Below are 21051 nucleotides of genomic sequence, written 5' to 3' on the forward strand. Positions count from 1 at the left end.
TTCCCTGATGCTCTTGGATCTCTCACTTTTCCCCTGAGGCTCCTTTTGTTCTGCTTTGTAGCTGTTTGTCACTCTTTATGAAGTATTCTGGCTTTCCTGGACCCCCGACTCAGGAGACATGGCTTCCTACCTCTTAACCAACTGTCTCATCTTGGCATCAGCTGAGCCTGCTGATGATACAGCAAGCCTGCTCTGCTGTTTTCTCTCACACTCTAGGAGAGTGATCCTTGCACTTCCTTCTGAGTCTAGAAGAGTCTATGAACTCTTTTACTAACAAATTTGTCTTTATTATCAGGGAAGTGAATTTCCCTAGTTTGTACATTTGAACAATGCTCCTACAAATGTACAAAGCTGGTTCATTGATCTTGGAAATATTAAAAGATTTAGAATCTCCTTTCATGTTTTCCAGGCAGAGGAGTTGAACTAGAGGTTAAAGTTCTCAGCTTCTTTTATCTAACTGTGGTGGGTGGTAGAACATTCAGGATCTCCACCCACAGCTGGATCAGAAGAAATCCAAGCTAGATTGACCAGTGAGTTGGTTCTGCTCTGTCTCACCTGAAGGCATTCTTGAGGGTAGAGAAGGCAGGCTTCATTCTCAAGACAACCTGGGGGTTAGGGACAATAATAATTGTCACTTAAAAATTTGTACCTAATACATTTCTTTTAAAAATAATAGTTGAAACTTTTCTTTCTGTTGTTAGAAGAGCAGTTTTCAACCTGTGGGTTACTATCTCTTTGGGGGTCACATATCAGATAACCTGTATATCAAATATTTACATTATGATTCATAAAGTAGCAAAATTACAGTTATAAAGTAGCAACAAAAAGGATTTTATGGTTGGGGGTCACCACAACATTCGAAAACTGTACTAAAGGGTCTCAGTGTTAGGAAGGTGGAGGACCACTGTGTTAGAACAGCCTACTGTTCTATTATCTATTATCTTATCATAAGATATTAATTTATCATTGCACATAGGTTGTATGTGGTGCTGTAAAATTTCTGTTCACAAAAGAATTTCAAAGTTTGAGGAAAAATAGAACAAATTTAGGGACATATTAGATTACCTCCTGTTTATCTCAAATACCTACCTCTTTCCTCTTTATGACACTGGGTTCCTCCAAGAAGGAAACAGGGGTGAAATGAAAAACTAAGCCCATATATTAGCTAACATATATTGAGAACATGCACTAGTTGATCTTTTTATAAAGTTATTTATTATATATGTAAGGATGCATGTATGTATACCATGTATGTACCTGATATCCTCAGAGGCCAGAGAGGACGTCTGGTACCCTAGAACTTGACTTTCCGATAGCCATAAGTCATCATGTAGGTGCGAGGACTGAACCTGGGTCCTCTGGAAGAGCAGCAAGTGTTGTTAACTATGAAGTCATCTCTTTACCCCTGCACTATCTAGTCTTAATCTTTTCTGCTCTTCAGAGGAAAGAAATGATTCTGAACTCTTAAGGACATGGTTTAGTTTTAGAGAGGTGAACATTTTTGTAAATTGGATGTTTAGTGTAGGAATGAAATATATGGGGGAAATCAGCAATTTACCACTTCTTAAGCTTGGGCTAGTGTGACCCCTCCCCTCCCCCCCATATTCAGGAGTTCATGAAAGAGCTCTTCTTGTTATCCAGCTATCACACAAGAAACCAAGAGGTTAAAACAAACCACTAAAATCTAAACAACCATTTCATGATGCACAACTTGACAGGAAAAGGCAAGGATTGTTAACTAGATCGCTGATCCTTAGGGAGATGACATTGTATGCTGTATTTCATGCTGGTTTTCGCCTGGTTCTGCTGTGCATGTAAAGCTGAGAGAGTGGGAAAGCTGTGGAAGAATGAAGAGGAATTTGTGTCTGTGTGTGTGAAGATAAAGATGGATAGCAAACCAGCGTATTTCCAGGGAAAATTCAAATTTTATCTTCAATTGGAGCTATGAATTGGAGTTTCAAAAAGAGTCTACTTGCTAAAGCAGTGGTTCTCAACCTTTGGGTCATGACCCCTTTGGACTCACATATCAGATATCCCACATATCAGATATCCCACATATCAGATATCCCACATATCAGATATCTGCATTACAATTCATAATGGTAGCAGAATTACTGTTAAATAATTTTATAGTTGGGGGATTGTCACATCATGAGGAACTGTATGAAAGGGTCAGAGCCTTAGGAAGGCTGAGAACCACTGGTCTAAAATGTTGACAGGAGAGTTAATAGCTAAACATACTTGAAGATAAGAGAAAGGAAGCAAGATAGAGTTCTTACCTCAGTGGTTCTTCAGCCCCAGCTAACAAGAACCAGAGAATCTTAATTCAAAATAACAAATGGCCCCGGTAGAATTTTTAAAATTCTCTCTGAAACTTCACAAGCCAGACCTCCGTTGTCTGCACTGTCCTCAATGATCTTGACTTCCAAACTCCTACCAAACAGCCCTTTGAGATCTCAACACTCAATAGCTTTTCTTTCTTTTAAAAAAAAAGATTTATTTTATTTTATGTGTATTTCATCTACATGTGCATGTGTGCACCTGCCTGGTCTCTCGCAGCAACACCCCACTATTCTGGTACCAGCTTGTCTAGTCAGTTTGTCTTAATTAGGGAGTCTATCACTGTGATGAAACACCATGACCAAAAAACAACTAGGAGAAAAGGGTTTAGCTTGCTCACACTTCCATATAACAGTTTATCATCAAAAGTAATGAAGACAGGAACTCAATCGGAGCAGGAACCTGGAGGCAGGAGCTGTTGCAGAGGCCATGGAGGGGTGCTGCTTACTGGCTTGCTTCCAGTGGCTTGCTCAGCCTACTTTCTTACAGAACCCCGGACCTCCAGGATAACATCAATCACAATAGGTCTTCTCCCATGAATCAGCAATTTAATAAAAATGCCCCACGGACTTGCCTATAGCCCGATCTTATGGAGACATTTTTCTTGCTGAGGCTCCCTCCTCTCTGATGACTCTAGCCAGTATCAAATTGACACAAACTATCCAGCACTTTGGGCTTATTTTCAGAAACTTGCCTCCTAACAAGTCTAATGGAGGAGGAACTTGTGAAACAGGAGGGTCAAACCCTTCTGGCTATGACCCCAAGGCTCCACCGTCACTGGGGCTAGTCTTTACGAAACCCGCATTTCAGCAATACTGGAAATTGTAATACATTTGTCATCCCTAAACTTCTGTTCCTTGAATGGAGTGTACTCTACCCTGTGCTCTTCAGGTCCTCCGCTATTAGGATTCTTAAAACACGAGAAAACTTCCATTGGACTGAGCTTCCTACGCTGTGAAAAGGCTCTGTAAAGTGTGCTTAGCAAAACAAACAAGACACACGCGATTGCAACGTTTTTTCCAGGAGATATGCAAATTTCCTTAGTAGATACTGTCCAGACATTTCTTTTTTTGCTGTTTTTTTTCTACCCTCGTGGGCTTACTGCCACAGGGAGTTACAAACCTGATCAATAACCATTTAGGGAGAACCCGATGCCATGAGCTAAGTAAGCTCTAGGGTCAGAGATCTTTCAGGCAGATGAACTTCAGGGTAGAGCAGGGGCAGGGCATGACCTAGTACCTGGCAGCACCGCTGATTGGTAGGAGAGAAGGTTGTTCCTTCTAAGCTACCGCTGATTGGCTGCAAGAAGGAAGACTTGTGACGTACTTAAAAGTTGAGCAAACACCTCCTCCTCCTTCTGGCCCCCCGCCCCCCTAGTCAATTTTTTTTGCAGGGAAATCAGTCTGTAGGGTCCAGATTCAAGAGCTCTGGGAGGCTGGGGACGGATCCATAACCTACAAGGTGAGAAGGGGGCCGGGAGGGCGACTCGGATGCAGGCGCGACCTCTGCCTGCTGGATGCACTTGGAGCTCCCAGCTCAGCCGCGGGACTCCAGCTGTTAGTCGAGAAATCGGCCTCCAGCCCCAAAGCCGCGGGGCGACCTGGAGGCTCACTGTGACAGAACTAGGGAGGTGGGACAAGCTTTAGGCATCGCTGTCCAGCTTTGCTGGGGGGAGGAAGGGCTGCAAGCTCAGATCTTCCGCTTCTGAATAGAAAGGGGGAGGGGCATGCACTATTTGGCAGGTGGGCTCTGGTGGTTGTGGTCTGTTGCTGAGGAATACAATACGAGTCAGTGTTAAAATTAAAGTTGCAGAGTGAATAAATTATTTATTCTTGGACTGAAAGCTTCTTTGCCTGTAGTGGTTGATGAAGGGAGCAAGATTCTTTCTGACCTCCTCCTAGTCCCCCTGGCTGGGTGGAATTCTGATACCAAACTTTCCCTGTCCTAGCTGCAGGTTTAGGGCTAGTAACTGTGTCTGAGAGAGACCTGGCTGGCTGGGTCTGTCTGTAATCCGTTTGAGATGGGCGTGAAAAAGTTAAACAAGTTGTGTTTCTGGTGTCCAAGACTCTCGATGCTCTGGGCGGCTGTGCTGGCCAGGCCAGTGCTCAAGGAGAGAGCTCTGTGGACACTCTTTGTAACCAACTCTGCATAGTTGAATGGGGCGGGGGGGGGGGAACTGGAGGATGGAGAGGGAGGGACAGAGAGAGAGAGAGAGAGACAGAGACAGAGAGAGACAGAGAGAGATAGATATAGAGAGAGAGACAGAGAGAATGAATGAATAAATGAAATCGTTCCTAAATTTGTAGAGACTGTCATTTCTTGGATAGTATGGGTCATGAATTGTGAGAATGTGGGCAAGGTGTAGCTGTGGTGAGGCTCGTTACAACACACTGAATGACCAGTGATTTATAAAGTCCTTCCAGTTCTTTATTCAAAACACAGATGGCCTGGTGTGTGTGTGTGTGTGTGTGTGTGTGTGTGTGTGTGGTCATGAATTCGTGTATTTTGCTATCCACTCCTCCCTCCCATGAAGGTGAGTGGACCTAGGGCTCAAAACTTGCTGGCTGTGCAATCTGGTTGTCACTCTGCAAAGTGACTTAGGAAGACAAAGGTGTTTATTATTTATGGGCGGTATTTCCCCAATCTTCTAGAAAAACCACACGTCTTATCACAATTCCTGTATTTCCTGAATGTGAGGTGTCTTCAATTTAAGATGCATTCTTACTTCAGGGATGCTAAAATGTGAAGACACGTCTTAAACTTGTTGAAATAAAAGAGTTAAAACGGTAATGAATTTTGCATGTTCACCGTGTCCAAAGAGTGGCATTCAAGACAGGCTTTGTAATTTTTTTGTTTCTTTCTCCTTGAGAAGCATAATTTATCACAGGGCGGCAAAGAGCAAGGATAGGTAGTGTCTCCTACTAGGGGTGTGGTTATGCTTACATTAAGGGAAATAGCAGGATGGGAAACGTTTCACATTTATTGTCTACAGAATGTGAGACTGGCTCAGCTCACTAGTGCGATGAAGGCTCGAACAGCCTGGAGAGTTAGTCGGATTGTGTAGATGACGCACAAAATGAGTAAAGTCAGGTGCTAGGACCAGGTCGGGGGCCAAACTCCTCTCATCTGTCTCCTGTTGGAAACTTTGGCTTCTGGTTAGTGTGGTTAATGATCCACTGCTGCAGACTCAGGTGAGAGTCTTAGTGCTTCCCTTTCCTGTTTAGTGTACTTTGGCTCGATTTTAAGGGCTGATTTATGTTCTAAAACGCCCAGTGCACGTGTAGCTCACACTGCCCACTCTCTCCTGAGCTTAATGGAATCAGGATGATATGGCTAGAGGGACTTTTCCTTTTCTTTTAAAAGATATTATGTTCAAAGATTAATTTATTCTCTCTCTCCCCCCTCCTCTCCCTCTTCTTCTCCCCCCACCTCTTTCTGTGTATGCAGGGGTAGGGAAGATGAGTTGAGAATCTGGTTCTTAATTATGTATCCATCATGCATCCTTTACTGCCTAGGCTTTTATGATGGCTATTTAAAATTTGTCATTTCTTTTACATAAGTAATTAAAAAAATTAACTGGCTCACAAAATCATAGAACTATAGTTTATTAATGGGTAGCATGTGTTTTTTTTTTTTTTTTGGATGCATGCATGTATCATGCACTGTTTGAATCCAGATAAATATATTGTACTGGCTGGTTTTGTGTGTCAACTTGACGAAAGCTGGAGTTAATCACAAAGAAAGGAGCCCCTTTTGAGGAAATGCCTCCATGAGATCCAGCTATAAGGCATTTTCTCAATTAGTGATCAATTAGTGATATTGGTAAAATAGATTTATTCTTTTTTTAAATTGTTGAGGTTTTCTGATGTGCCATTCACTTGGAATACAGAAAGGAATAAATCATATTTCCTACCTGGACTATAAAGTTTAGCAAGGAGACATGAATGTAGCAGATAAACATTTTGTATTCTACTGTAGATTATTGATTTCTATTTCACTGAGTCTAAATCCATTAGCTATGAGAGTCAGTTTTTTGTTTGTTTGACTGATTGCTTTATTTATTTTATTTTATTTTATTTTTTTGAGTCAGGGTCTTACTATGTAGCTCTGGCTGTTCTGGAACTCACTAAGGACAGTCTATCCTTGAACTCACAGAGACCCATCCACCTGTCTCTGCCTCCATCCCATGTACTAGAATTAAAGGCGTGTGCCATCAAACCAGGATTTGAGAGTGAGATTTCTCTATCACTGCATGGCAGCAGCTGAGAGACTGAGCGGCAATGTGAATATTCTCAGACCAGATAAATGGACACTAAGAGACCTGTGAGTTTGCATGCACTAGGAAGACATGGCATATGAAAATATGCCAATGTGTATTTTGTTTTAAAATACTGATATGTGTGGCCAGGGAGATGAAAAGCCCTTGCTGGATTTTACAGAGAACTAGAATTTGGAATCTAGCTCCCTAAAAGTCTCCATAGGATTACTTTTGTTCCTGTGGCAAAAGCAAGCAAACAAACAAGCAAACAACCCAATAGAAGCAATTTAACGTGGAAAAGATTCATCTTGGCTCACATTACAAAAGGGGATGCAATCTTTCATGAAGGGAAGGCTTGAGACGTGGAGTACGAGGTTGCTGATCATATGTGGTCCTTAGCAAGAGAGGGATGCTGATGCTCTGGCTTCTTCCTTTCCTTTTATTCAGTCCCAGATCCCAGGATGGTACCATCCCTGTTCAGGGAGAGTCTTCCTTCCTCTGTTAAATGTCTCTGGAGCTGCCTCACAGACATGCCAGAGGTGTGTCTCCTGGGTGATTCTAAATTCAGTCAAGATGATAGTGATAGTGAAGACTGACCATCGCAGTCAGGTGCTTTTAAAAAATGTAATTTGATTTTAACCATTTGGCTAGGTTATAATAGGTTCCACATGGAAGCATTTGAAAAATGTACTGGCGAAAAGGGAAGTGAAAATCTGGGGCCAGAGCCTTAGCAATTCCAGGCTTCGTTCCAATAAGCCTTGAGTTGGGAGGGATTTGGCTTAGCTGGGACTAAGCCATTGTCAGATGCTTTGTCAACACTGGAACTCTTTTGAAATTCCCAGGAACACTATGGTCTGGAGAACAGGCTAAGAAGCATAGCTATGGAGCCACTATGTCAGCTTACATGCACTAGGAAGATATGGTATATGGAAATATACCAATGTGTATTTGTCTTAAAATACTAATATTTGTGGCTGAGGATGTTGAAAAGCACTTGCTGGTTTTGCAAAGAACCAGTTTGGTATCCAGCTCCCATAAATACCTTGAAGTGCAGTCCAAGAGTCTGGCTATCCTCTTCTGGCTTCAGAGGCTCTACTAGCACAGACACAGAAACACACACACACACACACACACACACACGTGCGGGCACACAAGTACACTAACTAAAATAAATCTTAAAACTTCAAGTATTTTTAAAATACATTACGTCTTTGAATGAACTAAAAAGACAAATTAAATAATTTGTATTTCTTATATATTAACTTATTTTTTTCATCTGATGTCTGTTAACACTTAATATTTATTGCAGGTGTATATCTGGTTGCTGCAAATAACTTGGCATTGACAAACATCTACATGTGACTTAGTTTAACTCAGTGAGTTATGGGGCATAGGATTGTCTTAAAGATTTAAAATAAATGGTCCCTAAGACAGGCCTTAGTATGGAGACCAGAGTCGGAACACTTGGTCTTCATTTCTTCAACAATGAATGCACATTCCTAACCTTATTCATGTCGCAGTGGAAGTGGGCAAATGTTAAGGGAATGCTTAGGTGTTCATATTCTGTGCATGCACATTGGTCCAGTGATTCCCAAGTTTACAAAGTGTTTTGCTTGAGTAGATGCTATACAAAGGGTTGGAGGAACCGAAAGGAAATTTTGATGTTTGGTAGAAGAATCACAGAGCTCCATGAAGGGCCTGGGGAGATGGCTCATTTAGTAAATCACCTGCTGCACGATCAACTGTGAGAACCTGAAAAAGAGCAGCTGGAGGTGCTGTTACAGAGCGAGCTCTGTTGCTACGGAGCAGAGTGTTCTCCTGCTGTCAGAACAGTCTTTGCAACTCACGGTGGTACTCTGGTGACTGTCAGAGGCACTTCAAGTTCCTGACGAATCCTATGTGAGTAGGAATATACTGTAGAGCTATTTTTTTTTTCATAAAGGCACAGAGAATACTTTTAAACTTACATATTTGTATTTGAAATGTTGGGCTTTCCGCGAGTCTACCTAAACCTTTCCCATCTCCTGTCCTCACGTCCTCCTTACTCGGCTGCTCTTATCAGCATTCTGTAAAATCAGCTGATCTTACTAGAGTCAATGGATAAGCTGAAAATTCCACCTTGCCGGAAAATAAACATGACATTTACTTCCTAATATTATCGCAAAGATCACAAGATTCTGGGCCAGGAAGTCCCAAAGCTCTCTCAAGGCCACCGCGGGTAAATACCTCTTCCTGTCAGTGCTGATCTGGAATACCCATGATGCTCTACTTCTTTCCTTCTGGTTTCATGGTGTTGGGGATAGGACCTGTTTTCATGCTAGGCACGTGTTCTTTCTTTGAGCTCTATCCTCAACCACTTTTCTATTTCTCGATGACCTTAAGTGACTGGAAAGCTCTGTGCTGTGACCAAGTTTCAAAGTTCACCACCTTATAAGTGGCCAGTAATACCGCCTATAATCTTGGCTCTTTTTGTTCCCAAACACCCAGAGGTCTAGAATTTACCTTGGCAGGAACTCGGGTAAGATTTTCAGTTGACAAAGGAATAGGGGTCAGGAGGGGAGAATTGATAATTTACTAAAGTGGACAGTGGACACTAGATTTCTTCTTGAAGCCAGCGCTGGTGAGATTAGCCGTGTGTCAAATCTCCTCGGGGAGTACAGTCTCTGGCCTTTAGCAAAGCAGAGTAAAACCAGAGGTTTTTAAGCTTTGTCCTAGTAATTCTGTTCCCAGTCAAAAGTTGGTCTCTGGGGTGCTATTCTTCAACCGTGAGTGGGAATAATGACACTATTTACTTGAGATTTTTGCCGGAAGGAAATGAGCTAGCATCTGCAAAGGGTGCAGCATAGTGCTAGCCTTACAATACTCAATCAATGGCAACTATTGTTTTGTTTGTTGTAAAATACAAATTACAGAAATTGAATGCTTTTAGAATTCCTTACCAACATCGAATGTAGTTTCCTAAGATTCAGTCTCTGATTTTGTCTTCTAGTTTCTTTAGATGAGGGGTTCTTAACCCGTGAGTCACAACCATTTGTGTGTGTCTGGGAGTGTCAAATGACTCTTTCACAGGGGTCGCCTAAGAACATCTGAAAACACAGATATTAACATGATGATTCCTAACAGTAGCAAAATTATAGTTACAATGTAGCAACAAAAATAATATTATGGTTGGGGGTCTCTACAACATGAAGAATATATTCAAGGGTTGCAACATAAGGAAGGTTGAGAACCACTGCCTTAGGCTGTATGGTATGTGTATCTCCTGCGGTCTCCTAGACCACCCCGCCAACTCTAGAGAAGGAAAGGATGTCCTGAGCTTGGGAATAGGACTTTGGTTAATAATCAAGCTTGCAAGAAGGGGTATTAAGTAATAGGAACACGTTCACATGCCTTCATATAGAGCCAAGAAGGGAAGTTCATAATACGAATTCAAGAAATGCAGTGTGTGTGTGTGTGTGTGTGTGTGTGTGTGTGTGTGTGTGTGTGTGTGCTCGTGCGTGTTCATGTCCAAAGGAAACACTGTCTTTGGAATTGGCATTTAAGAAAAAAAATGTTCAGGCTTTGGCTGGGATATTAACTATTACACATTTGGGCTTGAGTTTAACTTAGTTCCTTTGAAAAACAAAATTATATAAATAAACCAAAATATGCATGCAGAGTTAGAAATGCCTTGCTGAAATGTTAAGCACCTTGTTTTTCACCTGTATGGTGTGTAAAATGTTCAGCTGTGCCTTTCTAAGCTTTAATGAGCTTATTGGCCATTAAAACTGCCTGAGCCATTAAAATCAAAGAATAAAATGCATATTAAGAAGAGTTTTGTTGTTGTTTTTGTTTTGTTTTGTTTTGTTTTGAGACAGTGTTTCTCTGTGTAACAAGCCCTGGCTGTAGCAGGCTAGTCTTGAACTCACAGAGATCTGCCTGCCTTTGCCTCTTGAGTGGTTGGATAAAAGGCATTTGCCACCGTACCTGACTTAGAAGATAACTTCTTTTAGACAGAAGTTCATTATAAACTTACAGGTGGGAGCTTAGAGTGATGGAGAGGGCTCTGTTTCTATGTAGTCAGAACAGGCCCAGGCAATGGAGTACTTTCTAGCTGCTACTCTGGGAGCTGTAGAAGGTCTCACAGCAGAGACTCTGGTGAGGCATAGGGAAAGCAAGGGGCTGGTCAATCCAGTTGGGTCACCACAGATTGTTCACGTACTTCCTCTCAGTTTTCATCTTCTGTAAACAGTCTCTTCTGAAATTCCTGGCCTCCAGCAAGAGTCCCAGACAAAGCCTGGACTGGTCTCTTGCTGTGTGGTTTCTGCTGTGTGTAGCTATTTCTTCCTGGACTTCTTCCTTCTTGCTTTCTCCTCTGGTTTTGTTGTGAAGTGCTCTATTATAGATAGCAAGTATTTGTGAGTGTTTGGTCATTCTCTCAATCTTTGAGAAAGGTGTTCCTTAGAATTTGAAATTTGAAGTAACAGAAATGTGTTTCATAAAAGTTTTATTGTGTGCTATCTGTAATGAGTAGGAAATTTCTAGAAGTATAAAATCACCTGTAGGGTGTGTGTGTGTGTTTCAGAGATAATCTCCATAATTTGCTGCCAACCCTACATAGAAAAATAATTGCATCTGAAGGCTATAGAAAACTATCACCAGCAATATGTGGCTTCAAGGTGTATACAAACATTCAAAAAAGATAAATGCTTTTAGACCTAGGTATTTGTGTGTGTGGAATAGGAATCTATATAAAACTTACTTGTACAGGACACAGAATATTCATTTTATAAATATGTTCGTTCTGACTGACTAAATGAGTGAGATTTTGCATACTTGAACAGCAGTGAGCGACCTGGTTGAGACTCCCAGGGCTTCTATATGAAGGGCTGAGGGCTGCATAAGGAGAGGAACCCTAATGGATCTATGAGAGAGAGACCAGAGTCTGAGGTAGAGGCTTAAGCAGCTCTTCTTTAATGCCACGCTGCTGTGGTGAAGGCCTCCATGTAATTGACTGGTTGGTTTTATTAACTTACAGTAGCTGAGGAAACAGACACGAGCTCTGGGGGTACTGGTTAGTTCATATTGTTGTTCCACCTATAGGGTTGCAGATCCCTTTAGCTGCTTGGGTACTTTCTCTAGCTCCTCCATTGGGGGCCCTGTGTTCCATCCAATAGCTGACTGTGAGCATCCACTTCTGTGTTTGCCAGGCACTGGCATAGCCTCACAAAAGACAGTTATATCAGGGTCCTTTCTGCAAAATCTTTCTGGCGTATGCAATAGTGTCTGGGTTTGGTGGCTGATTAGGGGATGGACCCCGGGTAGGGCAGTCTCTGGATAGTCCATCCTTTCGTCTCATTTCCAAACTTTGTCTCTGTAACTCCTTCCATGGGTGTTTTGTTCCCAATTCTAAGGATAGGGAAGTGTCCACACTTTGGTCTTCCCTCTTCTTGAGTTTCACGTGTTTTGCCAATTGTATCTTGGGTATTCTAAGTTTTTGGGCTAGAGGTTTATTATTATTATTTTATTATTGTTATTGTTTGTTTTTCCGTTTTTGAGGCAGGGTCTGGTTGTATATCCCTGATTGGCTTTGAACTCATGGAGCCCTCTTTGCTTCAGTCTCTTCAGTACTGAGATTACAGGCTTGCTCCACCAAGCTTTGTTGATCATGTGGTATTAAGGTTATACAGTCTTCCCTTTTATTTCTGATGATACAACTCCAGGTGAGGGGTTAAAAAACAAAACAAAACAAAACCCATTTGCGGCCACTAGGGGTCAGAGTACACAGAATGACTCCTATTTAGGAAGCATATGGACAAACTTCAGAACAAGCATTTGAAGACTCTTGCATGCCATTATAGGAATTTCAAGCTTTATACCATCAAAATAGAGACCCATTTGTAAAAAAAAAAAATGATATCGGTTATCTCTTTGTCTTTGTATAGTAGACTAATGTGTTTAAACTTTTGTGCTAAAAACATTTAAGAACTTATGTTTGGGCAGTTTTAGACACTTTAATTTGGTTGGTTAAAGGCTCATTTACGGTCAGAGATTTGTCCTGTTCTTGTCTATCAAACGGGTTGGTTCTATTTTGCAACAGATTTCTAAGGAGACCAGAATTGATCTGTGAGCTCCCCACCCTTTTCCGTGCTACTGTTCAACCTTCCCTTTCAGGTACCACATTTGAAGATGCTGAGAGCGCAGAGGCTGAGACTGGCCAGGCTTAGAGCCTGCCTCTCCAGAGGCCTCCACCACAAGCCAGTGATGGCACTCCGGAGGGAGGACGTGAATGCCTGGGAGCGCAGGGCGCCTCTGGCTCCCAAGCACATCAAGGGCATCACCAAACTGGGCTACAAGGTCTTGATACAGCCTTCCAACAGACGGGCCATTCACGACAAGGTGACTACTTTCAACTTTTAAAATACCTGTGAATACAACAGTGCTGGGATTTAAGGCGTGTGCCACCACCTGCCAGTAGGCTACACAGTAGTTTTTATAAAACTGGGGTAGTTCTACCTCACGGGAATTATATGAGAATTAGGTGAGATGGTTTATACAGAGAGTCCATCCAAACACTCACTAATGAATCGGTAACAGTCAACTAATATTGTTATTCATTATCTGGTAGATCTCATATTAGCTGAGGTGGCATTTTCCACATTGTGCTATGTGCACAGCATTTCTTGTCTATGTATGTCTGACCCTGCCTTCTGACCTCTTCTTGCTGATGTGTGCCTGTCTTCTGACCTCTTCTTGCTGATGTGTGCCCCTGATTTCTGACCTCTTCTTGCTGATGTGTACCACTGCCTTCTGACCTCTTCTTGCTGATGTGTGTCCCTGACTTCTGACCTGTTCTTGCTGATGTGTGCCCCTGATTTCTGACCTCTTCTTGCTGATGTGTGCCTGCCTTCTGACCTCTTCTTGCTGATGTGTGCCTGCCTTCTGACCTCTACTTGCTGATGTGTTCCCCTGCCTTCTAACCTCTTGATGATGCTGGTGTAGTCTGTATTTCCACTTCTCACAACCCACCCAACATTTTTGATGAACTTGACTGTCTATGTCTTAATAGCCACTCGCCTAGAGTGTTCCTCAGATTTTTCTGACTGTAGTGTTTTTTGAATGTTCCTGGCATCTTATAAACTCCTTGAAGGGCACCTTGCCTGTCTTTTACTGTGTTATTCCTAGCACAGACCTTCCTGTTAGAACAATGATAGATGTTAACTGAACCAAAAGCAATGAAAGAAATCAGTGTGGATGTATGTGTAATCTCTCAATACAAAAGGGAACAAATCACCATGGGACATGAGATAGTTCAGCATACTATTCATATAGAAGAAACTTTCAGAGTTTTTGTCTTGTTCTTAGAAGGGTTCTCCTCTAGTTCAGACTAACCTGGAACTTGTTAGGGAGCCAATATTGACCTTGAAAATCTGCTCCTCCTGCCTCCATTTGTGATCAAAGTTTAATCTGCTCTTAAAAGTGAGTGAATAGCAGAATTTCTAAATCTCTTTTCTATACATGCCACACCAGATAGATTTATCTTTTTTGAGGAAGCATAAATGTTAAAAGTAGCTGTAGTGTTGTTTGTTCTCATTTACCAAACTCTATCCTTCCCAAGGCTGTTTGTACTTTTGCTTGGAGAGAGCATGAGTACTGAAGTCTAGGGGAGTAACCTTTGTTCCAATTTGCATCCCCAGGAGTATGTCAGGGCTGGTGGCATTCTTCAGGAGGACATCACAGAAGCCTGTCTGATTTTGGGAGTAAAAAGGCCTCCAGAGGAAAAACTGATGTCCAAGAAGACGTATGCCTTCTTTTCCCACACAATAAAAGCTCAGGAAGCTAATATGAACTTGTTGGATGAGGTCCTGAAACAGGTAACTGTGATCAGTGTTCAGGAGTAGTAATGGCATTAAGCAGTAGGTCCTGTCAATCAGTAGGAGACATGACTTATGTCTGGTGCCTGATGGAGAGGTATCCTCTCCTGAGCAGGTTTTGGAGTTTACAGAAACAATGCATTTCTTTCTTCTATATATTCTGAAGTAGAAGGATAAATGTGTCCTCCAAAAAACAGTTACTAATTTATAAAGTCAAGTACAGAGATACCACCATGTAGGATTATAGAGCTGGAAATAGCCTCAGAGATTATGCAATTTAACACCATGCTTTTCAGACAGGTCTCATAGAGGTGCAGTAACTTAACTGAGGGTACACAGTCCTATGGCATCAGAACAACTAAAAAGGACCCTCATGGACAGTCATTTATAAAGTGCTCACATGACAACAGGCATGGGTGGGAATGTTGGGAGTTGAGCATCTTAGCTTGTCAGATATCTACATTTTGACAGTTGTAAGAAATGGTGGTATGTCAGACATGGTAGCTGAGAACAGCTTCTTGTGACTGGCAGAGATGAGGAGGTGTCTACAGCCAGGTCATTGGATGAGTATGGCGATTGAGTAAAGATATGGAGCACAGCTCAGGCTCAAGGCCAGGAGTAAGGATATCAGAATCTTTGATATTATATTATATGATAGTATATGATATTCTGAGAATAGAATAGAGGATTGTGTTTACTGACAGTATAAGCCACGAAGGAAATGGATTATATACGGAACAACAGGATATGTTCCTATTAATTCTAAAACCACTCATCCTGGGTAGTGGTTAATTTGTTTCTGAAGAGCAGATTCAAAGCAATTAATGAAAACAATGCTGCAAAAACATTTCACCAGAAGCAAATAAAGTCTTTAAGGAGAACTTCAGAGACTTTCTGTTATATGAACTTTTGGTCCTCATTAGAAAATTAATAAAAATAGACTCAGTGGGAAGGCTTTGGGGCAGCTCTCTAACAAGTCATTCCGAGTTGGAGATACATTAAATGTCATTATAGATGCAAACTTGGTTTTAAGTTGTATACCTTTCCCCAGTACTGGGGCTGCAACCCAAGACCTTGCCCATGCTAAATAGCCAGTCTGTAAGTTAAGACCCTTAACTCCTACTATCTTCAAAGAGATAAATGACTGCTAAAAATATCGTGTAATTGCACCATAGCTTCTAAGACAACCTTAGTGGGGTTTTCCTGAGAGAGGGAAGGTCCTTGAAGAAAGAGAAAGAATTTGTGTTTGGCAAAGATGAAGAAAAGAAATGTAAAGACAGAAAGAGAAGGGAAAGAAAGAGGAGATAAAATGCCAAAGAGACAGGGAAAGAGAGAAAGTGTTGGGCTGTATTGTTACAATTTTTAAGGTAAATAAGGTATTTAAAATGACCAAGAAGCAACTATGCAAGAAAGAGGCAATAGGGGGCTAGAGAGATGGTACAGTGGTTAAGAGCACTGACTGCTCTTCCAGAGGTCCTGAGTTCAATTCCCAGCAACCACATGGTGGCTCATGATCATCTATCTGCAAAGGGATCAGATACCCTCTTCTGGTGTGTTTGAAGACATCGACAGTGTACTCATATACATAAAATAGATAAATCTTTAAAAAGAAAGACAGACTGCCAGAAAGACAAAGACAGAGAAACAAAGACAGGGAGACAAAGACAGGGAGACAAAGACAGACAGACAAAGACAGACAGACAAAGACAGAAAGACAAAGACAAATGAAGGGAAGGAGGAAGGAAGGAAGAGGTGATAGTTAAGACTGGTAGAGAAGGTCTTGGGGTGAGCCAGGATTTACTCACACACAGGGATGTACCTTAGGAAAGATGTGCTTTCTTTGGGATCAAATGATTGAGGATAAATGGAGACATAAGTGTGTTTCAAATCAATTGGGGCAGCTTGGGGAACATACAGGAAACCCTTGTCTCAGTTATTTCCTTGCCTCAATCAAGGAATGTATCACAGAGTTTATTCCATTACCTCTCATTACAGCTGGTTTGTGACCAAGCATTTTCAAAGCATTTGATGATACACCTGCTGGTAATGGATTTGTAAATCAACATGCATTTTCTAAGAGGAAAAAATATAAAATTCTTCCTTCTTTATATGTGGCTGGCTTGTCCAACTGAGCTACATTTACCTGGTTGTGACAGTTTCTTTTCTCCCTTTTTTCAGGAAATCCGGCTCATTGATTATGAGAAAATGGTGGACCACAGAGGGTCTCGGATAGTGGCTTTCGGACAGTGGGCGGGTGTGGCAGGTAGGTTTGGTAAGACTCTAGGAAGCTTTCTAAGTGTGTCTCCAGAGTCCATGTATATTCTCTCTTTCCAATGTTTCTTTCCACTGGCAAACCAAAAACACAAAGAAAAGAAAAAGGAAGAAGGCAAAAGGTTAATACCTAGGAAGAGCTTGTTGGAGAACATAGCTTTGTTTGGTAATGAGACACCGTAGGTAGGAAATCTGGGGGAAAGAAGGTCACTTTGACCAAGTGATGGGTCAGCCCTGTCGACCTATTCGAAGCCTTTTGAGACGTACCCAGGTGAGTGTTCATTCTCTCCCGAGAGACTGTCTATGAATGTGATATGGCTTTTATTATTTAAAACAATCATGAGAGTGAGGTAACACACAAGTAGTGCTGCTTTCTAGAAGAAGAGCATGGAGCTGGAAACAGCTGTCAGGATTGTCCTTGAGATAGCATCTGGAGCTAGGACTCAGTGGATGATTAAATCTATTTAAGCAAGTAAGGGGGAGGGGAAACAGGCATGGGTAAATCAATAACATTGAAAAATTATCTAGATAGAGTAATTACCAAAGGGGATGGAACTATCTAGAGGGAAAAATATATAAGAAAGGGCATTGCAACCTATTCTGCAAATACTGAAAGACCAAGAAAGCACTAAGGCTAATGAGCTTGACAAACTCAAGAATAATTTTATTTTAATTCACATTTTTTTATTTTTTTGTGAATTTCACTCATGAGTACTGTATTTACATCATTTTCTGCTTTCCTTCTAAGCCCTTCCTATATTCCTCACACTCCCTCTGAAATTCATGACCTCTTCTTAAATTATTATTGTCATATATATACACACACCCTATGAGTTCATTCAGTGTTGCTTGTATGGACATGTGTTTATGGCTGACCACTTGGCATTGGATAACCTATGAGGGAGCTCATTCCTGTAGGAAATGAGCTCTCATTTTGTCAGCATTCATTGACTCCCTGAAGTTCTTCATCTAGGGGTAGGCCTTATGAAATTTCTCTCACATGTGTTGGCATATCAACTGGTCTTATCACTATGCACGACTTGTTTAGGTAGTCATATTATTAACACTTTATAACTACAGCTTTCCTGCCATGTCTAGAAAACACTATTTAGGAGCAGATGACCTATTTCTGTGGTTCTTACAATCTTTCTGCATTTCTTGCACAATTTTCCTTTAGTCTTAGGTGTAGGGTTATACTATAGATGTATCAGGTCAAGGCTGGGCACCCATGGTCACTTATTCTCTGCCTTTTGACCAACTGCAGATCTCCATTATAATCTTTATCTACTGACAAAAGAGGCTTTGATGAGGGGTGAAAGCTACACCTATCAGTGAGGATAAGTATAAATATTTACAGTGCAGGAATTATATTGATTTTAGAAAATGGCAATAGTAAGGTCTCTAAAAAGTCTAAAGTCTATAAGCCTTCCAGCCATGGCTAGTTTTATATTGATGTACATGGGTCCTCTCCTACTGAGCAGGTCTTAAGTACAATTAGACATCTGTTAGTTATCCTTAATATAAAAGAGCACAATTGCACCATTGGAAATACATTGCTGAACGAGTCATTGTTGTAGCCTGTAGACTTTACAGCTAGGTAGGACTCTACCTATCTTCCTACCTACCTTGGTGATTCCTTAGGGTATTAAGCAGGTTTAAAATGGACAAAGAGAAAAAAAAATGTATCATTTCTTCTGATAAATGCCTATGATTGCTTTTCTCCCTTGGAATCTTGTATGACAGTCTATCAGAGCTAGTCCTCGGGGTGGTGGTGGTGGGGGGAGGCTTCCAGATCAGTTCCATCCTGATTCCTTGAAGTCATGTATCTCAAGTGTATGGTGTGTTCAGGAATAGGGTTTTATCTTCAAGTTCTGGGATGCAACCAAGGGCAGTGGCAATAGCCTATTTTGTTTGGGTACTGGGATACTTGTCAGATCGTCTGTGATTCTTGGGGAGGGTATTGTTATTATCCCATGTATCATTCCACTTAAGCTAAGCACATACACAAATTGAATGTGTGTCATGTAACATTTGTGTGTTTGCACCACAAAAAGAATTTTTTACAGAAATTTTTAGTACTCTGGAAACAATGCAAATGGAAATAGATAGATAGATTGTGATATAACCATAAAGTGGGAAAGAGCAGCACTAAAAAGGAACAAAATTACTGATGTAAATGTAAAACTATGCTAGATGAAATGAGACAGACAATAGAGTCTGTGCTTATAACTTCATTTACATAGAACCAAAGAATCTAATCTATACAGATAACAGCAACAATTCCCATCTCAAATCTGTGACACATGTGTGTGGCAATTTGTTAATAGTTAATAAACTATGCACTTCAAGTTGCATTTTATTGCACATAAACAATTTATTTAAAAGTTGACTTCAACAAAAAGATAAAAGAAACTTGGGTAGAATTGTATGTGTGACCAAGGTGTTGGGAAAGGCATGGAAGATTATAAATAAGGGGAATTAGAAAATGAGATCATTGCTATAAGCATGCTGAGTTTTAGATGTCTGAGGACATCCCACTTAAGACATTAAAAAATTGACTTCATCCTAAAATCAAAAGAAAAACCCATACTGGAAGTATGAATGTGGGGATCATCCATACCCAGAAAACACATATTTAGGATGTGATGAGATTAGCTAAGGAAAAATGAAGCTGTTAAGAGAATGGAGTCTCCAAAACAATCCTGAAGGTGATAATATACACACAGACAGACACTTAAAGAAAGTAAGATTGATTCTGGATGCAGATATGGCTGTATCTGCTCACAATCCTAGTACTTGAGAGTAAGACAGGAAGCTCTGGAAATTGAGGATGGCCTGAACTACATAGGGAGTTCAAGGGTAGCCTGTGCTATATAGTAAGATACAAAGAAAGGGAAGGAGGAAAGAAGGATGCAATCAAGTCAGGGATACTGAGGGGAATTGAGTGTCAATCCACGAGAGTCTACATTGCCAAACAATTCTGAAAAGTAAATCAGAATCTAAAGTCCATCAAGTTTTGTGACATAAGCCACTGAGTATCAGTTAGGATCCCTAGGCCAAAGTGGCTTCTTTGTGTATTTGTTTGCTTGCTTTTGGCTTGTGAGATGGGAGTGTGTTTAAACTATGAGGCAGGCCATTCAAGAGTGAATCCCTTGCTATGAAAGGCCAGGTCAGGTTGTGATATGCAGGCAGGAGAGGTTAACCTTCTAAGAGAAGGGGGATTTTCTTCTATCAGGGCTAATATGAGAAAAAACAGATGAGGACCTAGGTGGGTGAGGGATTTGATAGAAAGTAGAGAGAACGGGCAGGATGCTCTGAGGTCCCTTATGAATCTGAGATAATTATGCTCTCTGCTTCCTTAGGATACTAAGCAGGGTTTAAATGGACAAAGAGGGAAAAAGAATGTATTGTTTCTTCTGATAAATGATTGTGAACAGAGTTTATTTTGTGCATTGTTAATCAACTCCACTTAATGGTCTTTTTGTTTTTCTGGTTCTGTGACAGGAATGATTAATATTTTACATGGAATGGGCTTAAGGCTCCTTGCTTTGGGACATCACACACCTTTTATGGTGAGAGATTATTTGCTTATTTGTTGGAAACATCACGTCTTCAGTATATAAACATATTTGAGCTAGTGGACTGACGTGAACTGTGTATGCTTGCTTGCAGCATCTTGGCATGGCTCACAACTATAGGAACAGCAGTCAGGCCGTGCAGGCTGTCCGTGATGCTGGCTATGAAATATCTCTGGGTTTAATGCCAAAGTCAATAGGACCCTTAACGTTTGTCTTCACAGGGACTGGCAATGTGTCCAAGGTAACTCTACCTATCCTCTCTGGCAAGCAATCCGAAATGCTGAACATGTCATGGACATTTCAAGTAAAATGGGTGACCATTCAATATGGGCTGTCTTTTTAAATGATTTTATTTAATTTGACTTTATCTGCACTGGTATGAGAGTGTCAGATTCCCCAGAGCTGGAGTTATGGACAGTTGTGAATTGCCATATGGGTCCTGAGAACTGAACCTGGGTCCTCTAGATGAGCAGTCCGTATTCTTAATCACTGAGCTATCTCTCCAGCCCCTGGAATATTTTTGTTGTATGTTATTCTTGTAGCACAGAACAGTAACAGTTCAAGTATTTTCTTTGCTTTTAGTTGATTTCATCTATTAGAACACCAGTTCTTAACCTGAAGGTTGCGACCTCTTTATGAGATCCACCAACTTTTTACAGAGGCAGGAAAACACACATACTTACATTGTGATTCATAACCATAGCAGAATTACAGTTATGAAGTAGAAACAAAAATAATTTTATAGTTGGAG

The 21051-nt window shown here is 41.1% G+C and overlaps 1 protein-coding gene across 2 annotated transcripts in view; it reads left to right on the plus strand.

Moving 5' to 3' along the window:
- The first annotated feature begins 3691 nt into the window (after window positions 1-3691).
- The window catches only part of Aass (aminoadipate-semialdehyde synthase), a 53683-nt gene continuing 36323 nt past the window's right edge, over window positions 3692-21051 (plus strand). Inside the window, exons 1-6 of one of the 2 annotated variants that reach the window (XM_021164533.3) lie at window positions 3692-3801; window positions 12752-12976; window positions 14275-14451; window positions 16630-16714; window positions 20227-20294; window positions 20395-20541. In XM_021164533.3, the coding sequence (XP_021020192.1) occupies window positions 12767-12976; window positions 14275-14451; window positions 16630-16714; window positions 20227-20294; window positions 20395-20541 (687 nt within the window). In that variant the 5' untranslated portion in view covers window positions 3692-3801; window positions 12752-12766. The remainder of the gene's footprint in view (window positions 3802-12751; window positions 12977-14274; window positions 14452-16629; window positions 16715-20226; window positions 20295-20394; window positions 20542-21051) is intronic. The other variant, XM_021164534.3, reaches the window with a different exon arrangement.

This window comes from Mus caroli, unplaced genomic scaffold (genome assembly GCF_978045245.1).
Source record: "Mus caroli unplaced genomic scaffold, Mus_caroli_1 scaffold_7, whole genome shotgun sequence".
Taxonomy (NCBI): domain Eukaryota; kingdom Metazoa; phylum Chordata; class Mammalia; order Rodentia; family Muridae; genus Mus; species Mus caroli.